Here is a 19,771-nt window from a genome sequence, read left to right on the forward strand (position 1 = left end):
TTTAGGTCCCTACAACATCACTTTAAATCTGTCAATGTGGTGCTTTTGTAAATCTAACAAACATCCAAGTTTGACTAGGCCAGTCCTGATTGGAGAAAAAAGGAATATGGGTATCCTGATGGTATTTAAAAAATTGAGATTTTGTCATAATTCAAAATTCCTACCCTGGCAGTGACAGAGAGATGACTGTTTCCCTTCTGTATGTGTTACCTTCCAAACCAAGATTGCAGCCACTATAGTGCAGCACTGTGCATACACTAGGAAGTTCTGGCAAGAGGCAAAACCTGCTGGCGTGGGCACAGCACTACAATAACTGTCTATACTACATCTGCCTCCAGTGGGCTCCAGCAGCATTGCACACACAGGTGCACTGAATTGTTCCATTTCAGGATACCAACATTTTAGGAGATTTACACTCTTGCAGATTCTAGCCTAGCTTTTTATTCTCTGGGTAAAGTGCCAAACCCACCTGTGGCAATATATATAAATATATGCTGCATTATAATAAGGTGAGTTTCCTAATTTGGTTAAAGTTATGTACTTCAATAAAAATCATGCAAGAACATTTTCAATACTTTATTAATTTAAAACATTATTCCAATAAATATATATCAATAAACATAAGACACTCCAAAAAAACCTAAATAAAGACATTTACAATCCTTCCAACAAAGTAAAAACAATAACGTGGTTTTTTTTCACTGAGGTATGCATAGGATCATTTAAGGCAAAATCAATTATTTATACTTTTCTGATTCCTATCCACCTCAGATATAATACCATTAAAAAATACAAAAGCCCAACTATACAAACAAATCTATCAGTAACTAGTTAGCTACTTCCCAGTTATTTATAATCAAACCCAGAGTGGTGAAGATGATGGTCATTCTGGACAGAAAGCTTGTGTCTGGCCCTTTGGTCTTGCCCTTCTCAATCAGGGACAAACAGGTATTCTTAGGAGCTCCAGTTAATAAGGCTTTGGCTTTTTCTGTTAAGTCCTTCACTAGTGGACGTAGAGAGAAGTTAACTCCCAATCCACACACACATACATAAGCAAAGTCATACAGCCAGCTCTTCCGTGGATAACAGATAGACAGTTTAGAAAAGCAGAAGGGGCCTGACTCTTTTCACCTTAGTTTTCCAGCAGTGTAACTCCTGATTTATGCCATTATTATGTGAGAGCAGAATCTAGCCCAAGCTGAGACTTTGGCTCTGAAAGTAGCAAGATGTCAGATTGCACTGTCCAACCCCACTCCTCCTCTACTGGCTGTCCAGTTAGGAAATGACCAAAAAAGCTATTGAACAGTTAAGTTGACCTGAACAAGCAGTCCTTATAATATTTACCAGATTTTTCAGTGTATTTATCATGTAAACTCTTACCCATATTTCCCTGCAAGTTATTTAAAAAAAAAAGAGTTGAGGGATTTCATCTTTGCCATGGGCAAAGAACCTTCCAGCTCACAGCTGTTTTGTAGCTTATCTACATTTGGAGTTTCAGGCTTCTGGTGGAAATGTTTGTTTTCCAGTGTTTAAAAAAAAAAAAAAGCAAGGGAGTGAAGAGACAGAAAGAGAAAGAAACCCCAGCCAAGTCCTTCCAGTTGAACTTCAAATCTGCTGTCCTGTCCTCTCCTTTTGTCTCTGAGCTCCTACCCAGAAAGGTAATGCCAGGATCTGTGCGAAGGGCAGGGCTCAGGGCCACCAGGAAAGCTGAGGAAGCCTGTTCACATAGTGTTGTAGGTGTTTGCGAGACTGTAGGCAGGTCTCATTTCAGACCATGTTGTGTCTCCCGATGTCTCCTTAAATCCACCTTCCTCTGGAAGCCTTTGCCACACAGATCACAGCCAAAGGGCTTGAAGCCGGTATGCTTACGACTGTGGGTGATGAGGTTGGAGCTTTGACTGAATGCTTTGCCACACACCTGGCACTTGTGGGGTTTCTCACCTATAGGGCGAAGCAGGTAAAGACAGAGCGGTCCCTATGTTAGAGAGCCAGCACACTGCACAAGGAGATCAAAGAGAAACTTGCCACAGAAATGCACTTCACACTTTAAAGTTTATGATCTGCAATACTGCCCTTTCTAAAAGACCACAGAGAATAGTCCTGCTTACCAAGAAAGTACAATGAATGAAATACTGGCTCTACTGAAAACATTGAAAAAAACTCCTGTTGACTTCAGGAGGGACAGGATTTCAGCCTCTTTTAATTTTGCATGTTACCAAATAACTTCTATGATGAAACCCAAACCTCAGAACAGCTCTGCACATCCACAACTCCCATTAATTTCAGCTGAAGCTGTGAATGCCTAGCACCTTTCAAAATCAGCCTCTATGAGGAGAAAGGAATACAAATACGGGCAGGGATGTTGTTCAGCATCCATAGCGCACATGTAGTGTAGTTTATATTTAAGGAAATCTGAATTCAGTAAAGGACCTGGTTTTAGGGCACTAAATTAAAACTCCAGGGTCAGATTCTAAACTTAGTTATACCCATGGATCCTGGACTATCTGCATTGGCTGACCTGGAATTTGGCAAGGTTTTTTTTTTTTTGGTTGTTTTTATTTGACCAACTGTGTTGTTGGGAGAGATGGAATCTGGCCAAAGATTTGCACAATAGAGTCCAATTTGAAAAAACTAATAGGAAAAAGACATTGTCCCTTTATGATTTAAATGATTCATCTTAAATTAGCAACCATCAGTAGAATAGATTTATAAATAAGCTATTTTTACAACAGCTAGTAACCTCTAAGAAAATCAAATACTTTTCTAGACAGACAGCACCAATATATAGAAATATGTCCTGAGTAATGTTATTTTCCATCACTTATGGCAGTGCTCCTTGCAGTGAGAAAAGGACATTTCATTTTTAAAGGCCTCTGAGAAGACCTGCTGTCCCTTTAGACTAAATTATTTTTAAATATGCCTTCCTACGGTAATTCACCTGCAGCTTATTAGTTTCCATATTCATTATCACCGACAATGAAACCTGAGAATGCTGCACCTCTCCTTCCATTATATGCCCAACTGCAGCCATTTGATTGGAAAATCTGGGTGGAAGCCCAATAGACAGGCAATCTCTGAGCAAATATTTAGACTGAGTTGGACCCACAGCCCTTGAGTTTAGTGTTTGATCTGGAGGAGGAGGCTATTGTTTCTGCTATTGTAAAGTGGCAGCCTGTGGATAGAGATACTGCAGATTCACCTGTCATTTACAGGGGCCTCAGCTCTAAATCAAGGCCAATATAAATACAATGGTCTACAAGTCATCCTATAGAAAAGCCCTTCTGGATAAACACAGGGTGGATCCTATGAAAGGAACACTGATTGGATTTATTCCGATTTCAGTTATTTAACAGATGCTGTTCAAGAAACCAGAGTCTAATCTCCCTTCTTTTCACTACCACCCTACTTGGGTTCTTACAGTGTAAGACACTCGTGTGAAGCAAAGGCCATGCAGAATAAGATTAATGCATTAGAAATGGATTGATGGGAGAAGGGAACTCTCCTGAAATCTATTCTAGGGAATGGGGGATAAGCCCCGACTGCTGGGAGACTGACCTGTGTGAATGAAGGTGTGTTTCTTCATGTCAGATTTCTGGTGAAACCGCTTCCCACAGTACTGACAGGGATAGGGGCGCGTGTCTGAATGGATGAGCAGATGGGTAGACAAGGTGGAAGATCTCTTAAAGCTCTTGCCACAGATCTTACAATCAAAGCTGCGTTCCTGCAGATAGAACACACCCCACATGCACATTTTGTCATTCCATAAACTGCACTTGCAGCACAGTCAGCCAGCCAGGGCATTAACACATACTTCCCTCCCCTAAGAACCACATTCTCCTTCCCTACATATACCCTACATGCCAGCAGAGAAACTAACATGACAAAGATTACCCATGAGATGTCTAATTCAAAGTCCAGGAAATTCACCTTCTTCCCAGCTCTATGCACTATTCACAAGTAGCAACTTCATCAAATAGCCACAGGGGCTTGTGTGGGCACAGCCACTTTGGTGAATGGGAGTGTGTGTGCATACTCCAGCAGGAGGATCCAAGGTAGGAGCAGGGGGATTTCACTGAGCCACAAACAGCTGCTGGACAGCTCTAAGGAGCACTTAGTCAATGAAAGCAGCCAGAAATAAGCACAGCATGGTGCCCCATCTGATACCTTGTGGGAGAACCAGGCATTTATAGGAATTTTTGTTGTGGTTTGATTTTTGCTTGATCAAGCTGCTATTGTTATTACTTTTCATCATAATTCAGTCCAAAGGTGCTAAGCGCTTTAAGATAGGAGTCTGCTTGATTTATCAATGTTACTATAAAGCCAAATAAAACATATCAGAAACACTGCTGCTTCACCCCCACCCCTCCAGCCTCAGACACTCTATCACACTCTCCTGTCTTCTACTCCATTTCTAGACACCCGTCACAAAAACTTCTCTTCCTTTCAAGCTGTCTCGCATCATCTCCTCTTTCTCTTTTTCCCAGTAAACGGATTCCTCCTCCAAGGCCCTGCTGTGCTTTTCAGACATGTTTCCTTATTTTAAATCTGTACTTGACTTTCTTTGCTCTGTCCTAAATTCTCTCCCCTTGAGTTTTCAGTATGCTGCATTGCTCTTTCCTCCACTGTTTAATTGCTGATATTTCCCTTCATTACCTGCCCTGCCATTTTACTCATCCCCTTGTAAATAAGAGTTAGCAAACATGTTTCACTGCAGGTCTATCCTCCTGAAGCTAAGGTAAGGAGGGAAGATTTTCCATGCCAATTGGGTGGGTGAAAAGGAAATATGGCACCATATCATCAGGTGGAAAAAGTTACAAATCTTCCTACCAAACTTAACTACCACATTTTCTTTGTGTGTGACTCAGATCATGTTGCGATGGGTGAAGTCTGCTCTCTGCACACAATTAGGTGTTCAGATGCTGTCTCATGCTACAAACTAGGGAAAGTTTGCATGATTTGTGGCAGTGCTGACTAGAAGCTACTCCCAGCAAGTTTCTTTAACTGCTTCAGGAGTCTACCATCCTGCCATAACATCCTGACTTTGTGTGCGAGAGTGTAACTCCTGACAGGAACAGTTGTTTTATTAATTTGTGCTGTTTATGAAGCAGCATAGGGTGTCCCTATATCATTACAGACAAACACAGACCCTGGAGAATGTGTGTTCCATATTCTGTTACTTTAATTCTTCTGTAGCTATAGCATGTGACTCCCATGTGCTCTTCCTCTCCCACACCGCCTTGGTGCCTTTTGTGATGTTCCCCTCACTCCAAGCACCTTCCTCCCCAGCCCAAGTGCCTGCAGCTCCCACACTCTTTGCTTCAACTGGCCATCTGATGCCACACAATTGCTTTAGCTGCTTCCCTAGCACTGCACCCTTTGCCCACTGCCTGCCCTGATTCTGGACTCCTCACCCTCCCCTTATCTCTGTGGTGCTTACCTGCGAGTGCACAGCCTTGTGCTGCTCCAGGCTGACTGCATGGCCAAAGGTCTTGCCACACATGTCACAGGCGAAGGGTCTTGTTCCACTGTGTGAGCGACGCACATGCACCTCCAGGCCATGAGGTGTAGAAAAGACCTGAGGGGAGAGTGCATGCAGGGGTCAGGCAAGCCAGAATGCAAGAAAAGAACCAGGGATCAATCAGGACCAGAACTGTGGAAACAGATTCCTACCTTGCTGCACTTGACGCACTTGTAGGAGCCGGTGGTGATGAGTAAGGGGCGGCATAGAAGCTCTGCCTCCACCTTGATTCCACCTGGGCCCTTCTCCTGCTGCAGCCCAGGCTGGGCCTCTGCATAGAGGCCTGGTGCTGCTGCTGCGGATCGCTCAAAAAGTCCTGACCCAGGGGAACCGAAGTCACCATAGAGTCCCAGGGCTGAGCCACGCTCTGCATTGTAGAGGGCAGTCTCTGAGCTCCGCTCACAGAAGAGGCCCAGGGCTGAGGTACGCTCCAGGGTTGGGCAGGGCCTGTAGCTCTGCACCAAATGCCTCAGCTCAGAGCCACCCAGGCTGCCCCATGCATATGGTTTGAAGGGTACAGAGAATGGCGGTGCCTCATCCAGAGAGGGGCAGACAGAACGCTCAGAGGCTGTGGAAACACAAAGCATGGTCGATTAGTGGGGTTTGCAGCACAGCCACCACCTGCTGTGCACAAAGCAATTCAAGGGCTTGACATGAGTTCTAAATCCAGATACCTATTGGTGCTGCACACTGACATTTATGCTACCTCCGAGAAGGAGGGGCAGTTAGACTGCATAGTGTGCTATGCGCTCTATGCATCCACCACAATGCCATAGACCCACCAATGTAGTCAGGTCTTTTTTTATGATGGTCATTAATGTCATTCCCATTGACTTTGATTGGAGTTTTGGTGGTCAGCCCATCTGAAAAATGTGTCCAATATATCTGATACTGGGCAGCAAAATTAACTGTGTACAGAGCACTCTGTGTATACTCATACATACACCATTTTGGACATACCAGTAGCAGCTCCAGAGTTAAAGCTATGATGAGATTTATGCTTTTAGCAGACCTGAATTCCATCTATTTCATAACTTAAAAAACTTGAATTTATTCTCCCAAACTTGGCATCATCTATCTTGGTGGCTCTCAACTTTTTCAGACTCAAGGCAACCCCTTGCTGGACTCAAGACACTCCTTAGAAGATGCCAGTTTTAGCTTTCACTTGCTTTTTGATTACAGAAAAATAGAGAAATTCTTCTGGTGCAAAGAACTCAGAAAGACCACACTACGCTAGGTCAGAATGTTTTTAACACTATGAATTTCTATTTGAAATCTCTGTGGTTATCTTTTGAATCATGTGTGTACACCTACCAATGCTAACATGGTGCAGTTCCCCACAGCACTTCTGAAAAGATGTCAAGGCACGCCAGGGTGAAATGACGCCCTGGTTGAGAATCACTGATCTATCTTTAGAGGAGAATTGAAATGCCTAAGTAGTTTTCCTCACTTTTGCAGAGGAAACATTTAAAAATATTCTTTTCCCAAAATAAAATCCTTTATGCTCATGTTTCTCTAAATTAATCTAGGTAAAACAGAACAGCCTCCCACCCCACAAACTCCAAGCAGCACAAGCACCTTGTGATAATCTTGGACATAAGTCATGTTTCAAATTAAACAGCAGAGTTATTCCCCTCACTGGGGTCATAACCTATATGAGTTTCATCAAGTCTAACTGACATACACAAATTGATCAGCTACTTCTGTTGCTGAGTAAAACTAAAACAGAAATTGTCAAAGTGTTTTTCAGTTGTGTGTTTTACCAGCATTTTTCCAAACAGCTTTAACTGGAGTCATCCAGTTACCTGTCCACTGCCCCAGCCCTCTCACCCAAAAACATCTTCCCACACACTCCCACCCTGCATGTCCACAATTACTCCTGGGCCTTGGATACCAAGAAAGTTTCTGAGGCCTAAAAGGGAAGAGGTGATGTGGAGAAAGAGTAGTTGATACCTTGGCTGTTCAGTTCCTTGCTTTCTAACCTTTCAGTTGGCCTTTGCTCCTAACTGGGAGGGGAGCACCCTGTGGGGGTGGGCACAGGGAATCCAGGCATCAACATATGTACCCCTAGAGCTGGGACACAGCTGTGAAAAGCCAAGCTGGCTGAGGCCACAAGCTCCCTGCACTCCCTGCACTGATTGCAGAGCTGTGCCAGGGTCACATCAGCTCTCCTCGCTTCTCTACCAGCTTCACAGCCCTGTTGCCTCACAGTTTCCTCTTAACCTCCGTACCCCTTAAAGTCCCGTTTCTGGCCATGAAGCCTTTTCACCCGGCTGCCGCCTTCCCACCCCTGCCGCTTGTGGAGAGAAGCTGGAGAAGTCGAGGCCGGGCTGACCCGAGCCCGGGTCCCGCTTAGTGCCCGCGGGAGGGCTGGGGCACGACGCCGCGCCCGTCCCGCCCCGCCCGGGCCAGAGCCCCCAGGGCCCAGCCCAGCGGCTCTCCCGGCCCCGCCGCCGGCTCCTCCAGCGCGGAGCTGCAGCTGGGCCCGTCGGCGCGCGGCTCGCCCCGCTCCCGCTCCCGCCCGCGCGGGCAACAACCCGCTGCGCCTCGCCTGGCGCCGCCGCCTGGCCGGAGCGGGGCCGCCCCGCGCCTCCCCGCCGCGCACGAGGGTTCCCCGGCCGGAAAGGCGCGGGAATCCCATGTTGTCTCATGCCCGCGGGGAAGGGGCAGCCCCGGGCCCGCGCTGGCGAGAGGGCAGGCGAGGGCGGAAAACAAGCCCCTGTGCTGCCAGCCGGGCCGGGGGCTGCTCTGCCCTGTCGGGGGGAGGCTGCCCGGGGCTGGTGTGGGGCGGCCGCGGGCCAGCCCCAGCCCCAGCCCCAGCCCCAGCTCCGTACCGCGGAGGCGGAGGTTTAGACCCCGGCTCGGGGCTGGTCGATGCGGGGCGAAGCCCTGGCTCCTGCGCCCGCGCCCGCCCGCCGCGGCGGCAGGAGTCGTGGAGGCGGGCAGGTGCCGGGACGCGCGGGGGCACGTCCGACCGGCCGGGAGCTCGCTGGGCTCGAGCCCGCCCGCCTCCCCGCAGCTCGTGGAGCCCCCTCGGGCCGTGCCAGACCGGCTCGGTCTCGGGGCGCGACAGGGTCAGGGGCGCCCGCCCTGCGGTGTAGGGGAAGGAAGGGGGCGGCCCCCGCGGCCCTACCTGGCGAGGCGGAGGGCGAGGGCGGTCTCCAGAAGTCCTCCAGCTCCGAGGCCCGGTCGCACACGCTGCCCTCGCAGCTGGGCGCCGACTCGGACGCGCCGTCGGCGGCCTCGGTGAGGTGCGAGTCCGGGGAGAAGCGGCCCTGGGGATGCTCCGGCTCCGGGAGGCCCGCCTCGCCCGCGATCTGGCCGTCTGTGCGGGCGACAGGCCACGGCGCCGCTTACAGGGACCCGCCAGCCTCCACCGGCCCCGGCCCGGCCGCCCAGCGCCCTCGGGCTGCTGCAGCCAAGCCGCCCCCGGCCCCGACTGGGCAGGCAGCGCCCGCGCCCTCCCCGGCCCGGTGCCCGCCCTGCCCCTACCTGCGCAGATGTGCGCCAGGACGCTGTGCAGCCGCAGGCCGTAGTCCTCGTCCGGGGAGCGCGGCTGGTGGTAGCTGTGCGCCTTCTTGCTCTTCACCAGGAAGGACCTGGGCATGGTGCGGGATGCTCGGGTCACGCTCGGCCTCGGCGCGCACGTCGCGGGTCCCTCTGCCGCTCGCCGCCCAATCTCTTTAAAGCCCCGGCCCGGGATGCGATCTGCGGAGAGATGGCACGAACCATTGGCCAGGCGGCTCCCGGGGGACCGGACCGGACCGGGCCGGGCCGGGGGGGGGGCGGGCCGGGGCGGGGCGGGAGCACGAGCCGGCCCCGCGCACCAGGTGCCATCAGACAGGTGTTGCCAGCGCGGATCCAGGCCCCTCCTCCTCCGGGGGGCTCAGACGTGTCTCCGTAACCACCTGGGACAGCGGCCCTGGCACTTCCCGCGGGGGTTACCCGAGTCCCTGCCCCCTGCCCCAGGACGGGCTGTCCCCGAGAGGTGCCTGCAGCCCCGGGCGGCGAGGAGCCAGGGCAGCCCGCAGAGAGCTCCCGCAGCGGGGCAGCCCGTGTGTCCGCACCTGCCCGGGGCCCGCGCTTCGAGGGGGGGAGGCGGGAGCCGGGGCAATTCGTTGCGGGGCCGCTGCCCGCCCCGCGCCCGCTCCGCACTCGTTCAGCGCCTCCGCTGCGGCCGGGCGGCGCCGCTGGGCCCAGCCCTGCCGCCCGCAACGAGACCCGCTCCCGGACTGGCCCGTCCCGTCCTGTCCCGCGTCCACTGGGAGCCAGCGTTTACTCTGCCACGTCGGAAGGGCAGGGCCGCCCGGGTGCAAGTGGCTGCGGGGCGAGGAGAGGCGCTGCCCTCAGCCGGGAGCCCGCAGTGAGAGCCCCCGCCCGGCCCGCGACTGGGGACCGCCTGCCCAGTGCGACACCGCGGTGCCCCCTGCCCCCGCCCCCGCCCCCGTCCCCGCCCCGGGGCTCAACCTGCCGGCAGCAGCAGTGAGGTCGAGACGCCGTCGGGGCCCCGGCGGGACAAGCGGCCGAGGCGAAGGGAGGTAGCATCACCTGGGCCAGCTCATCCAGCTCCAGCATCGCCCCGTGCTGAGGCCTGAGCCTTGCCACACCTGCCCCCTGGACGGCGCGACACGTTTATCAAACGTGTATATCAGAATAAACATGAGATCCGAGCGCCTGCGGGCCGGCGGCGCCTCTCCTTTCGGCTGTGCGTGCCCTGGGGAGCTTCACAAACGGGGCGTGATGGCTCCCGGCTCCCGGAGCCGCAGCACGACCCCGTCGGGGCCTCCCTAGTCCGGCGCGCTGCCCCCGGCCGGGCGGCCCGACGGCACCGCCGCTGCGGGCTCCCCGCGCGGCGCGGGCTGGGAGAGTCCCGCCGCGCCCCACCTGCTCCCTGCCCCGGGCCCCGCGGATCAAAGCAGCCTGATTAATGTGTTGACACGTCTGGGCAGGAGCCGCCCATCGATCCCGGCTGCCAGCGCCAGCGCGGCCCCTTCCCCCGCCGCCCCGCGCCCGGATCGGCCCGGGCCGGCCACAACCCCTCGGCTCCCAGCCGGACCCGTGCGGAAGGGCCCTGCGGAGGCAGCCCCGCTCCCCGGCGCCAAGGCCGCCGCCCCCCCGGGCCGCACATCCCCCGGCAGCCAACGTGGGAAGGCGGCTGCCCCGGCACACCTGGCCCGGCGCCACCCGCCCTGGGGAGCCGGCGCATGTGGCCGCAGGGCAGGGGGTGGCTCCCCCGTCACAGCACCAATGACCCCGCGGCTTCCTGTCTGCCCCGGCCGCGCGCTGGCATCGCCCCGCCGGCTCAGGGGCGGCCGAGGCAGAGCAGCGCCGGGCCCCGCTCCGCGCGGGGCGCCGCCTGCAGCCGGGCCGGGCCGGGGGCAGCGCTTACCATTGGGACAGACGGGAGACGGGCCGCCCGCTGCGCCCAGCCCGCCTGCTCAGGGCACTTTACGCGTAGTCTCCGCGGCGGAGCCAGGCTCTGAGCCGCGTTTTCTCTCTCTCTCTTTTTTGCTCGGCCCCCAAAACCGCAGCTCCCGCTTCCGGAGCGTTAGGAGCTTCTGCAACACGAAAGCTTTAAACACCAACACACAGCGCTGCCCCGTCCCCTGCCCTCCCCCGCGCGCTCTTCCCCGTACAAGAAGCGCTGGCCCCGGCCCCGGCCCCGGCCCCGGCCCCTGCCCGGCCGCGGCGGGGCGGAGCGGGGCGGGCGGCCGCGGCCCTCGACGTGACACGCTGCTGCTGCTGCTGCTCTCGGATCTATTCTGGGACGCGGTCCGCTTCCGCCGCCGGCTCAACTCAGATTCACAACACAGATTGACTCAGCCGAGCGCGGGCCGGGCCGCGCCGGGTCCCCGCCGGCCTCCCGCCCCGGCCTGCCAGAGCATGCCCCCCCGTCGAGCGGAGGAGCGCGGCCCGGGCCGGGCGGGCGGGTTGAAGGCAGGGCACGGGCCGGCGCGGACCTCCGCTGGCCCAGAAATAACTTGTTGTGGAAAACTCGTTCGGAATAAACACGCCCAACGGCGCTGAAAATACCCAGCGCCCCGAGCCCAGAGGTTTGCTCATTTCCCCTCGGATTTAGGTAATGGTTAAATATGGAAGAGGTGGGCGAGAGCTGCGTTCCCTCCCTGCCCGGGAGCTGCAGTGGCGGGGGGCAGCACCTGCAGCAGCCCCTTGCCTCGTTTCTCGGGTCACTCGCTGCACCGGGCAGGAGGGGCCTCCAGGCTGATGCAGGGCCACACCGCGCCGCATCCGGGCTGAGCAGGGCTTTGCTTGCTCCCCTGGCGCGGGGAGACAAGGACACGCAGGGACTGGGCTCCTGGTTCCTAGGTGGAAAGAAGCAGCGTTGGCGGGTTCTTGGCACAATTCCCCCAACCCTGCCCAGCCCTGACACCATCTGCCCGCAGCTTCAGGCACAGGCTCTCTGTCACTGGCGAGCTGGCTTGGTCTTCAGGGGCTTAAACTGAGAGGGACAATTGCCATCTGGGTCCTGGGCTTTGCAGTGCTCAGATCACCAAGCTGCTGGGGGCTGGAGCTGGCCCCCAGGCCTGGCTGTGGAGCTTAGGCCCGCAGAGAAGAGTCCCTCTAGACCTGAAAACAGCCTGCCCTTCCTTCTTGCACAAAACCCCATTACAGAACTGACTCAGACAATGGGGATTTTGGAGTTGTTGAAGAAATCCCTCCTCACCCGAGACCAGTCTGTCATCCTCCCACAGGGCCTGGTCAAAACTCCACTGAAGTCAGGTGAAGGACTCCCTCTGCCTTCAGCGGCCCCAGAAGACCCTGGGTCCCTGCGTGGGGGGCTTGGGCCCTCCAGCCTTTCTCCTCACATGCTAAATAAAGCACACAGCAGTGTGAGCTTCCAGTTAAATAGGAGTTAAACAGGCTATTCGCTAGAATCAGGGGAAACGTTTGGCAGTGACAGGGGTGAGGTTGGTCACTAAATGTTTGGGGGATGCTGGGCAATCCTGGAAGGAAAGTTGGTCTCTTCAGGCCTGAGATGCATTGTTGTTAGCATCATCTCCAAGGGAAAAGACAACATATTAAAATAAACAATACCAGGAACAAAATCCCCCTACCTTTTCAATGATGCTGAAGTGGTGATACAAAGGGAACGTGAGCATAAGGCTGACACACTGTCCTCAACACCTTTACTGCTGTTGGGAAGTTCCAGTCTGCAAGGGACAGCACTTTTCTGTATTTTATCCATGCAGTGAACAAAATAGCAGGGCCACTTTGCTCTTGACACAATCTTCACAGATTAAGTTACTGAGATCATGTGTACCACCACTTTTATAAATAAGTGTTGAAACCAGTGAATAGAAATAACCAAACTAGATTAAGTCAGTGTGATTTAGTGGTTATAAAGCAGGGGGTCAACTGATGTGGGTTCCAGGCGTGTGTTGCCTGATGACTCATTGTGTGTAACTTTCAGCAAGATGCTTCATTTCCGTGCCTCCATTTCCCTATCCCTAGAATGGGGATAATAATAATAAAGCCCTTGGTAAGTTTACGGTCCTCCTATAAAAAGTGCTGTGTAGGCATAAAGTCTTACTATTAATTATTATCACTGATAATATATAGAGCAAAAGGAAATCAGTGTCTGTGGTGATAAATTAATAGTCACAAGCCATGGAAGACCAAAGTATCTCCAGTGCATTTAAAATCAACACCACTTTCAAGTTAGGAGAAACTATTCTGTATCTCTCAGGAAAAACGAATGCAGTCATCAGGTAGCTTTATTTCTGATAGTAGTTGGTTCTGAAGCATTTGGTGCTCAGTATGCAATGTGTAAGCAATTCATTTTAAACAGAGTACAAAAAGAAAGGTAAAGAAAAGGAAATGTTCATCAGTGATAGAAAGCTGAAAGACTGATTAAGCAATTTAGATACAACAGAGTCCTTGGTAGGGTCCTAGATTGTAATAACACTTGGAGAGAGACTTATGATAGATCCAAGTTTAGCTTGTAAGGATTAATCTTTGCAAAGCAAAATAAGTCATCCAGTCTGTGCAGAGGCTTATGGAGGGTGCTGTGACCCGTTATATGACAGAGAAGCCAAAAGGCTACAAGAGGCCTGAGGCAGAGGGTCTCCTGCAGAGTGCAAGCAATGCTGTGCCAAGCTAGTTCAGGTACAGGAAGCTGGATAGTTGGTGTGGTGGCTGTCGTTAGCATTGCACTCTGTCTAGGCTAATATGTTAGTTTCTCATTGTGCCATATAGACACTCAGAAAGTCATCTGAGAAGTGTTTTCTCTCAGGTAGAGTTAAAAATCAGGGTTTATGGGAAACAGCTGTGAATGGCAAAAGAAGGTAAACAGGTAAAATTCAAGTTGTAGTGGTGATCTTATGCCCACAGAAGGACTTTGTGAACTAAATGTCTGGGCAAAAAGCACATTGAAAAAGATACACTTCATATTTGATTCAAGAGCCTGCCCAACTTCCCCATATGGCTAGTGTAGTTAAGGCTTGCCAGCATTTGTGACACTGAGGAAACCATTAATGATCACCTATACCCAAAATACAGGCCAAGTCAAACAAAAGAGCCCATGTCATTGGCGCAAGAAAAATTGGATCCCTGTAGCAAAGTAGCCATAGATTTGTTTATTGTGACTGAAAAACATGACGTCATTGTCATAGACTCTTATTTTCATTTCCCCAAGATAGCTTTACTAGAAGATGCTGAACTTCAACAAATGTCTGTGGAAATCAAATCTTTTTCTGCCAGCCCTGGAACACCTGACACAGCAATATGTGGCTAGCTTAGAGTTTAGCTGTCAAGAGTTTAAGTGGGTTAAAGTCAAGTCCGGGTTTAGACATGTCTCCACAACTTTTCATTATCCCAAATCCAATGGTTTGCTATAAAAGATCATTAAAATAATAAAGTGCTCACTGGGAAGACCGCTGAATTGGACTCTGATCTGTTTTTAGCTGTGTTAAATTAGAGAATAGTTGCAGTGAAGCAGATTGTTGTCTGCTGACATTTTGTCCAGCAGAAAAAAGGAAAACAAGAATACCTGTACTGTGAGATACTGATGCCAGAGTTAGTGGAGGGTTGTAGGTTTATGTAAAGATAGATAAGGCAAAATAAAACCTAATATGATTAGGTATCCTAGGAACTGACAGCACTTCTTAAAAATGTGCAACTACAATGGGAAACAATGGTTGCAAACATCAGAGGTGACACAAGAAGCAGCCCCGTGGTTTTCATTGTAGAGGAGGAATAGGCAACACCTCCCAGTTCCCCAAAAGGGGGAGGTCACAGCACCATGTTTGTTATTTTGGCTAAGGAGTTTAGGGACTGGCAATAACCAGAGAAGGTAGAGATGCCTGAGAACTAGGACATGATACACTGGAACCAATGGACTTAGTGTCACCTGACAGCAGCAGTGTCTTTAGGGGTGTGTGAAGCTTCAGTCGCCGATTTGATTCGGAGAAGATACAGCCCAATTTGGAGGCCGAATCACTGAATCCAAATTGAATCGGGAGACCAAAAAAACCTCCAAATCGATTCAGAAGAGATTCAGAAAAAGATTTGGAGATTCAGAAGACAGTCTTTCAGGGGAATAGAAACTGAGAAGAGCGAGAGGGAGTAGGGGGTGGGAAAGACTGACATCTGTAGCTGGCCAGTGACTGTGATCTTTCCCTGAGTCCTCTTCCAATCACAGTGCTCTGGGGGAGGGACATAGAAACAGCACATAAGCCTCTGTCTGCAGCCTTTCTGTCCCTTTTGTGAGCTGTTTCTGCCTGAGCACCAGGAAGGCCCCCTGTTACAGGCTACCATCCCTGTTGTTTTCATGCTGCTGTGCCTTAACACACACAAAGTCACATATGTCATGAGTTTTGCCTGTCAGCAGTTTGAGGTGCAGTTTTCCAGAAATCCCTGCACCTATCTCCTTGAAACTTGGCAGGCCTCATGCCCTTAGAAGGGGCTACCATCCCTGCTGTTTTCATCCAAATCTGCCAAAAAATGACAAAGTTATAGGTATTTCAGTGATTCCCGATTATAGTCTATGGCTGAATCACCAAATCTCTCCAAATCAGTGCCAAATCTTCTGTAGCCAATTCGGCCAAATTGATTTGGGACAGTGATCTGAATCTCCAAATTTAATCGCTGTCCCCTGAATCCACCAAATCTGAATCCAAATCAAATACTTCCCTATTCGCACAGGTGTAGGTGTCATGTGTCAGAGGAGATCCATAGATCTACACAGCAGTGTAGGGCATCTCAGAGACCAACTAAACTTCAGTAGTTAGCTTTAGTTGATGTATCAATAGAAGCATTTGGAATGCTTTATTATATTAACGATGACTACTGATTGTTATGTTTGGTTGGGAGAGGAAGATGAAGGGAACTCATAACATGCCAGTATTGTGCGGATGTCTACGTTATATGGTTCAAACCAGTTAAAACACAAATATCCAAATGAAGCAGATCTCCATCAGTCTCCTTGGCTCTGAGTGATTACTGAATGATAATGGACAGAGGAATTAATTGTGCCCTGGTATTACTCTATTGTATACATGAAAACAAAAATAAGCTACTCTCGCTATTCGGTCTTTGTGAAAGCCTTGGGTACGTGAAGAATGTTGTGGGTGTATAGGTTTATTATGATGAATAGCATCAATAATAGCAAAACAAGTTGCAATTCAGTACGGTGACTACCTGATCATTCCTTCACTTCGCAATGCAGTACTTTGTGAGAGGAATGCTAGACAGAGTGAAAATAAAATGGCTGCATAAGAAAGGGTCAGGCTTTCGATTTACATCACTCCTACTGAAGTTGATGGGACTGTAAACTGGAAGAGCTGGTCAAGTGGTCCAACACTGATCGTTATCCTTAGAAGAGCTGTTATTCCAAGTCTCTGTCATGTCTTTGAAAGGGGGCAGGAGGAATGTTTTTATACGGTCAGAAAAGCCGACTGGTTTGTTTAGCAGAACAGTCCCCAGCTCTTACTGGCTGGGGTAATCTGCCTGCTAAGTAGCTCTCCCCAGCTTGACTACCAGAAGGAAAATTTCCAGAGCTCTGTGGTCAAGCTTGACTTCCTCATAGGCTCTCAGCCTCTCACCCTACTGCTGTGCCTCAGCTTTTTCACGTGTAGAAGATCTGAGTGCAGATCTGTTCCCTGAACAGTCCTAGGAAATTTTGCATGTGAAAAGACAGGCAGGTGGCTTCACAAGTGATCTAGGTGCAGGCTTTTTTCATTATACAGCAAAGAGCTATCTGAACTGGTATAAAGACAGTGAAGCTAAAAGGCCAGCATATGTGCAGCACTTACAACATGGCAAAAAGAGAGTCGTATATACACACTTCTTTAAACATGTGACTTTTTCCTTGAGGCTTATTCAAAGTTATTACAACAATGTTGAGAAATGCTATTTATTGCTGATATTGACAGTTTCTGAATAAGAGTGTTAGGAAACTGAACCTTAAAGCTTTTGGGACCAGATTCTTACCATTTATTCTGTTAATGCCAGTGGCACTTTGAGTCAAGTGCTGCTCAGCATACTCAGAATCTGGACCTCATACCTTTATTGTGACATGGATTATATCTCCTTTAATATTTTGATGCACGTTTTCTAAAGAAGAACTGTAGCATTTGTTTTGTGAATGGTGTCAACTCACATGTGTAACATTGTCACACTGTGTGAATGGGGAGAGGAAAAACTTGATAGTAGAGGGTACGTGGAAAAAATAAGTTCAATGACAAAATAAATTGTAAATCATGAGCTCTTTCCTTTGGAGTTTTTGATCACTTCTCCCCAGATGTTTGGCTGTGACCTGCACTCATTCTTCAATACTGGAGTAAGTTTAAGTTTCTTCTCTTATAATTCTCCAGAACATCATTTATAACAGTGGCTCTCAGGCTTGTTAGATCCAAGGCACCGGTTAAAAAATGCCAGCTCTTAGCTTTCACCCATTTTTTTTACTACAGAAAAATAATAGAGCAAGTCTTCTGTTGCAAAGAACTCAGAAAGACCCCATTAGGTCAGAATGCTTTTGACATTATCAATTCCTATTTGAAATCTGTGGGTTTATCTTGTGAATCATATGTAGGTCTTTGCACACCTAATGGTGCTAATGTTGCACTGCACCCACGTGGGTGATCCCTTAAAAGGATCTTGTGGCACCCCAGGATGCTGCAGCATGCTTGAGAGACCTTTATTTATTATGGAGAGGGACTGATCCTGCCAGGCACTCACAAATTCCACTATGGTGGCAGTTATGGGTGCTCAGCAGCTTAAGGGTAGCTGTTTTTCACACATGGTTGTTTGACTTAAATGGGCACTTTAACTACACAGGAATTGCACTGAAGGTTATGGCTCTTAATTTTAAATGTAGACCTCCTATATATAAAAGGAGAGCTCATAAGCACTGCTAGTAGCTCTGAGAAATGGTGCTCTGCCAGCCCATTTCCTGGTGTCAGGGCTTTGTTGACCCTTCTAGATAGCTTGTATTCCTAATAGTTGTGTCTGAGCATACATTTTCCTACCAGCTCTTTATACTGGGGAATTCCATTGCACCCATTATATGGCTAGAATCACAAATGCCCATAAAGGATTTATTTAAAAAGGAAAGCAGTGGAAAATGATGTAGCAGACTGTTTATAGAAGTAGTCTGATCTGCAGCCTCCTGGAATTCCTGGTCAGGTTGTGGGACCAACCAGTCAGATCTACATTTTCAGATCTTTGGTCCCCAACTCCATGGCTTTGCTAGTGCTGCTGTAGGCTGCCTGAAGTGGACTATTCGGTTCTTGGTTCTGCCACTGGTTTATTCTGTGAACTCCATACCACAGTTTTACAGTGTATAAAATAAGACTAATGGTGTTTGCTTACCACTATAATGTGCTAAAAGAGCTCTGGATGAAAGTAGCAAGCATTATATAATGCCAGACAAAAACAAACCAATCTACTTTAATGTGGAATTAATGGTGAGACAGCATATTGGTATTTTGGTTTAGAACCAGCACAGAGGTACTGTAATTATTCCCAAAACAAATGGGATGGTCAAAGTTAAACCAGAAAGCAATTACAATGTTTTAAGGTGAAGCTACAGTTCTACAGGATGACCTTAACTGCTTTGTTGTGAAAGTAGGAGGTAAAATATGACAAAGATGTCTTTCGTGTTTAAATATCAATTTAAACTGGGATTAAAATACACAAAAATGCCACCATACCAACTGCGTGGGAGAAGTCAAGACATTGATTTCATGGGAACACAAGCACAGGTTAATAGCTGTGCAGCTTGAGATCATTGCTTTCCCAGGCCACCTCAACCTGTGAGGCTATGAGAGCCCCTACCGCACTAGGCATACTGTAGTGTCCCTACATTTATAATTTATAAATGTATGATTTCATTTACATTTTCTGCTTATTCTTTAAAAACTGTGATCTGTCAAGTCTGTTTGTCACCACCTCCTGTGTGCTCCTCTTCCTGGTATACAGCTGATGGATCTGCTGTAAGTATATTGGACCTAATTTTTTAATATACAAATAATGAGCTGTTTTGATGAATGTTGGATACAGCAAGCTCATACTTTTGGGGACTTTTCAGACAACAAAGTACTTGCATCATAGAATCATAGGGTTAGAAGGAACCACAAGAGTCAACTGGTGGACCTCTGCTGCAGGAATACAGGAATACTGCTCCTAAATCATAGGGCCGTGCAAAATTTCGCCAGCAGTTTCGTTTTGATACTGTTTAGACTCGTTTCGAGCTCGGAACAGCGAAATCGAAAGGAAACAGAGCTTCGAAACAGCCTCGAAACGAAATGAGGCAAGTCGAAATGTTTTGAAAATTCCGAAACGTTTCGAGTTTCAAAGCTCAAGCTGGGCTTGCCTACAGGAAAACAGAAATTAAAGGAAGGAGAGGGAGGGGAAAGAGTAGGGAAGGGGTTGGGGGAAGAACTGCTCTCATTATTGACAGTGTAGCTGGCCAGTGACTGTCATCCTTTCCTGAGGTCCCTTCCAATCCGTGCTCAGGGGGAGGGGTGGAAAAACTGCATAAAAGGCAGCATTGTTTGAACTGCCCTGCTTTCTGCCTTGGTGTCAGTTGAGTTAGGGTGCACCTTAACACACACAGTGTCACCCACCCATGTCACGAGTTTTGCCTGTCAGCAGCTAGACGTGCAGGGCCCCAGAACCCACTTGCACCTATCTCCTTGACAGCTGGTAAGCTTCGTGGCCACAGCAGGGCCTAGTAGACCTGCAGTTTTCACCCATCTTGTGCCCCAAGACAGACACAGTCCCACAAGCATC

At 49.9% G+C, this 19,771-nt stretch overlaps 1 protein-coding gene across 1 annotated transcript; it reads right to left on the reverse strand.

Annotated features, from left to right (window-relative positions):
* Nucleotides 1–561: 561 nt before the first annotated feature.
* Nucleotides 562–9,832, reverse strand: GFI1 (growth factor independent 1 transcriptional repressor). Its single transcript, XM_014599668.3, has 6 exons — nucleotides 9,011–9,832; nucleotides 8,652–8,843; nucleotides 5,671–6,086; nucleotides 5,438–5,575; nucleotides 3,556–3,721; nucleotides 562–1,941 (listed from the first exon to the last, which is right to left on the reverse strand). The coding sequence occupies exons 1-6, from the start codon at nucleotides 9,123–9,125 to the stop codon at nucleotides 1,763–1,765; spliced, it is 1,206 nt and encodes a 401-aa protein (XP_014455154.1). The 5' UTR covers nucleotides 9,126–9,832; the 3' UTR covers nucleotides 562–1,762.
* Nucleotides 9,833–19,771: the final 9,939 nt, after the last annotated feature.

Source organism: Alligator mississippiensis, chromosome 5 (genome assembly GCF_030867095.1).
Source record: "Alligator mississippiensis isolate rAllMis1 chromosome 5, rAllMis1, whole genome shotgun sequence".
NCBI classification, from domain to species: Eukaryota; Metazoa; Chordata; order Crocodylia; family Alligatoridae; genus Alligator; species Alligator mississippiensis.

Excerpts from the sequence above, each read along its gene's own strand:
- GFI1 (XM_014599668.3), bottom strand. The coding sequence starts at position 9,125 with ATGCCCAGGTCCTTCCTGGTGAAGAGCAAGAAGGCGCACAGCTACCAC. Across the intron at positions 8,844-9,010 it reads CCTGGCGCACATCTGCGCAG|ACGGCCAGATCGCGGGCGAG; the intron begins GTAGGGGCAGGG and ends TCGCCCGCACAG. Across the intron at positions 3,722-5,437 it reads ACAAGGCTGTGCACTCGCAG|GAACGCAGCTTTGATTGTAA; the intron begins GTAAGCACCACA and ends TTCTATCTGCAG.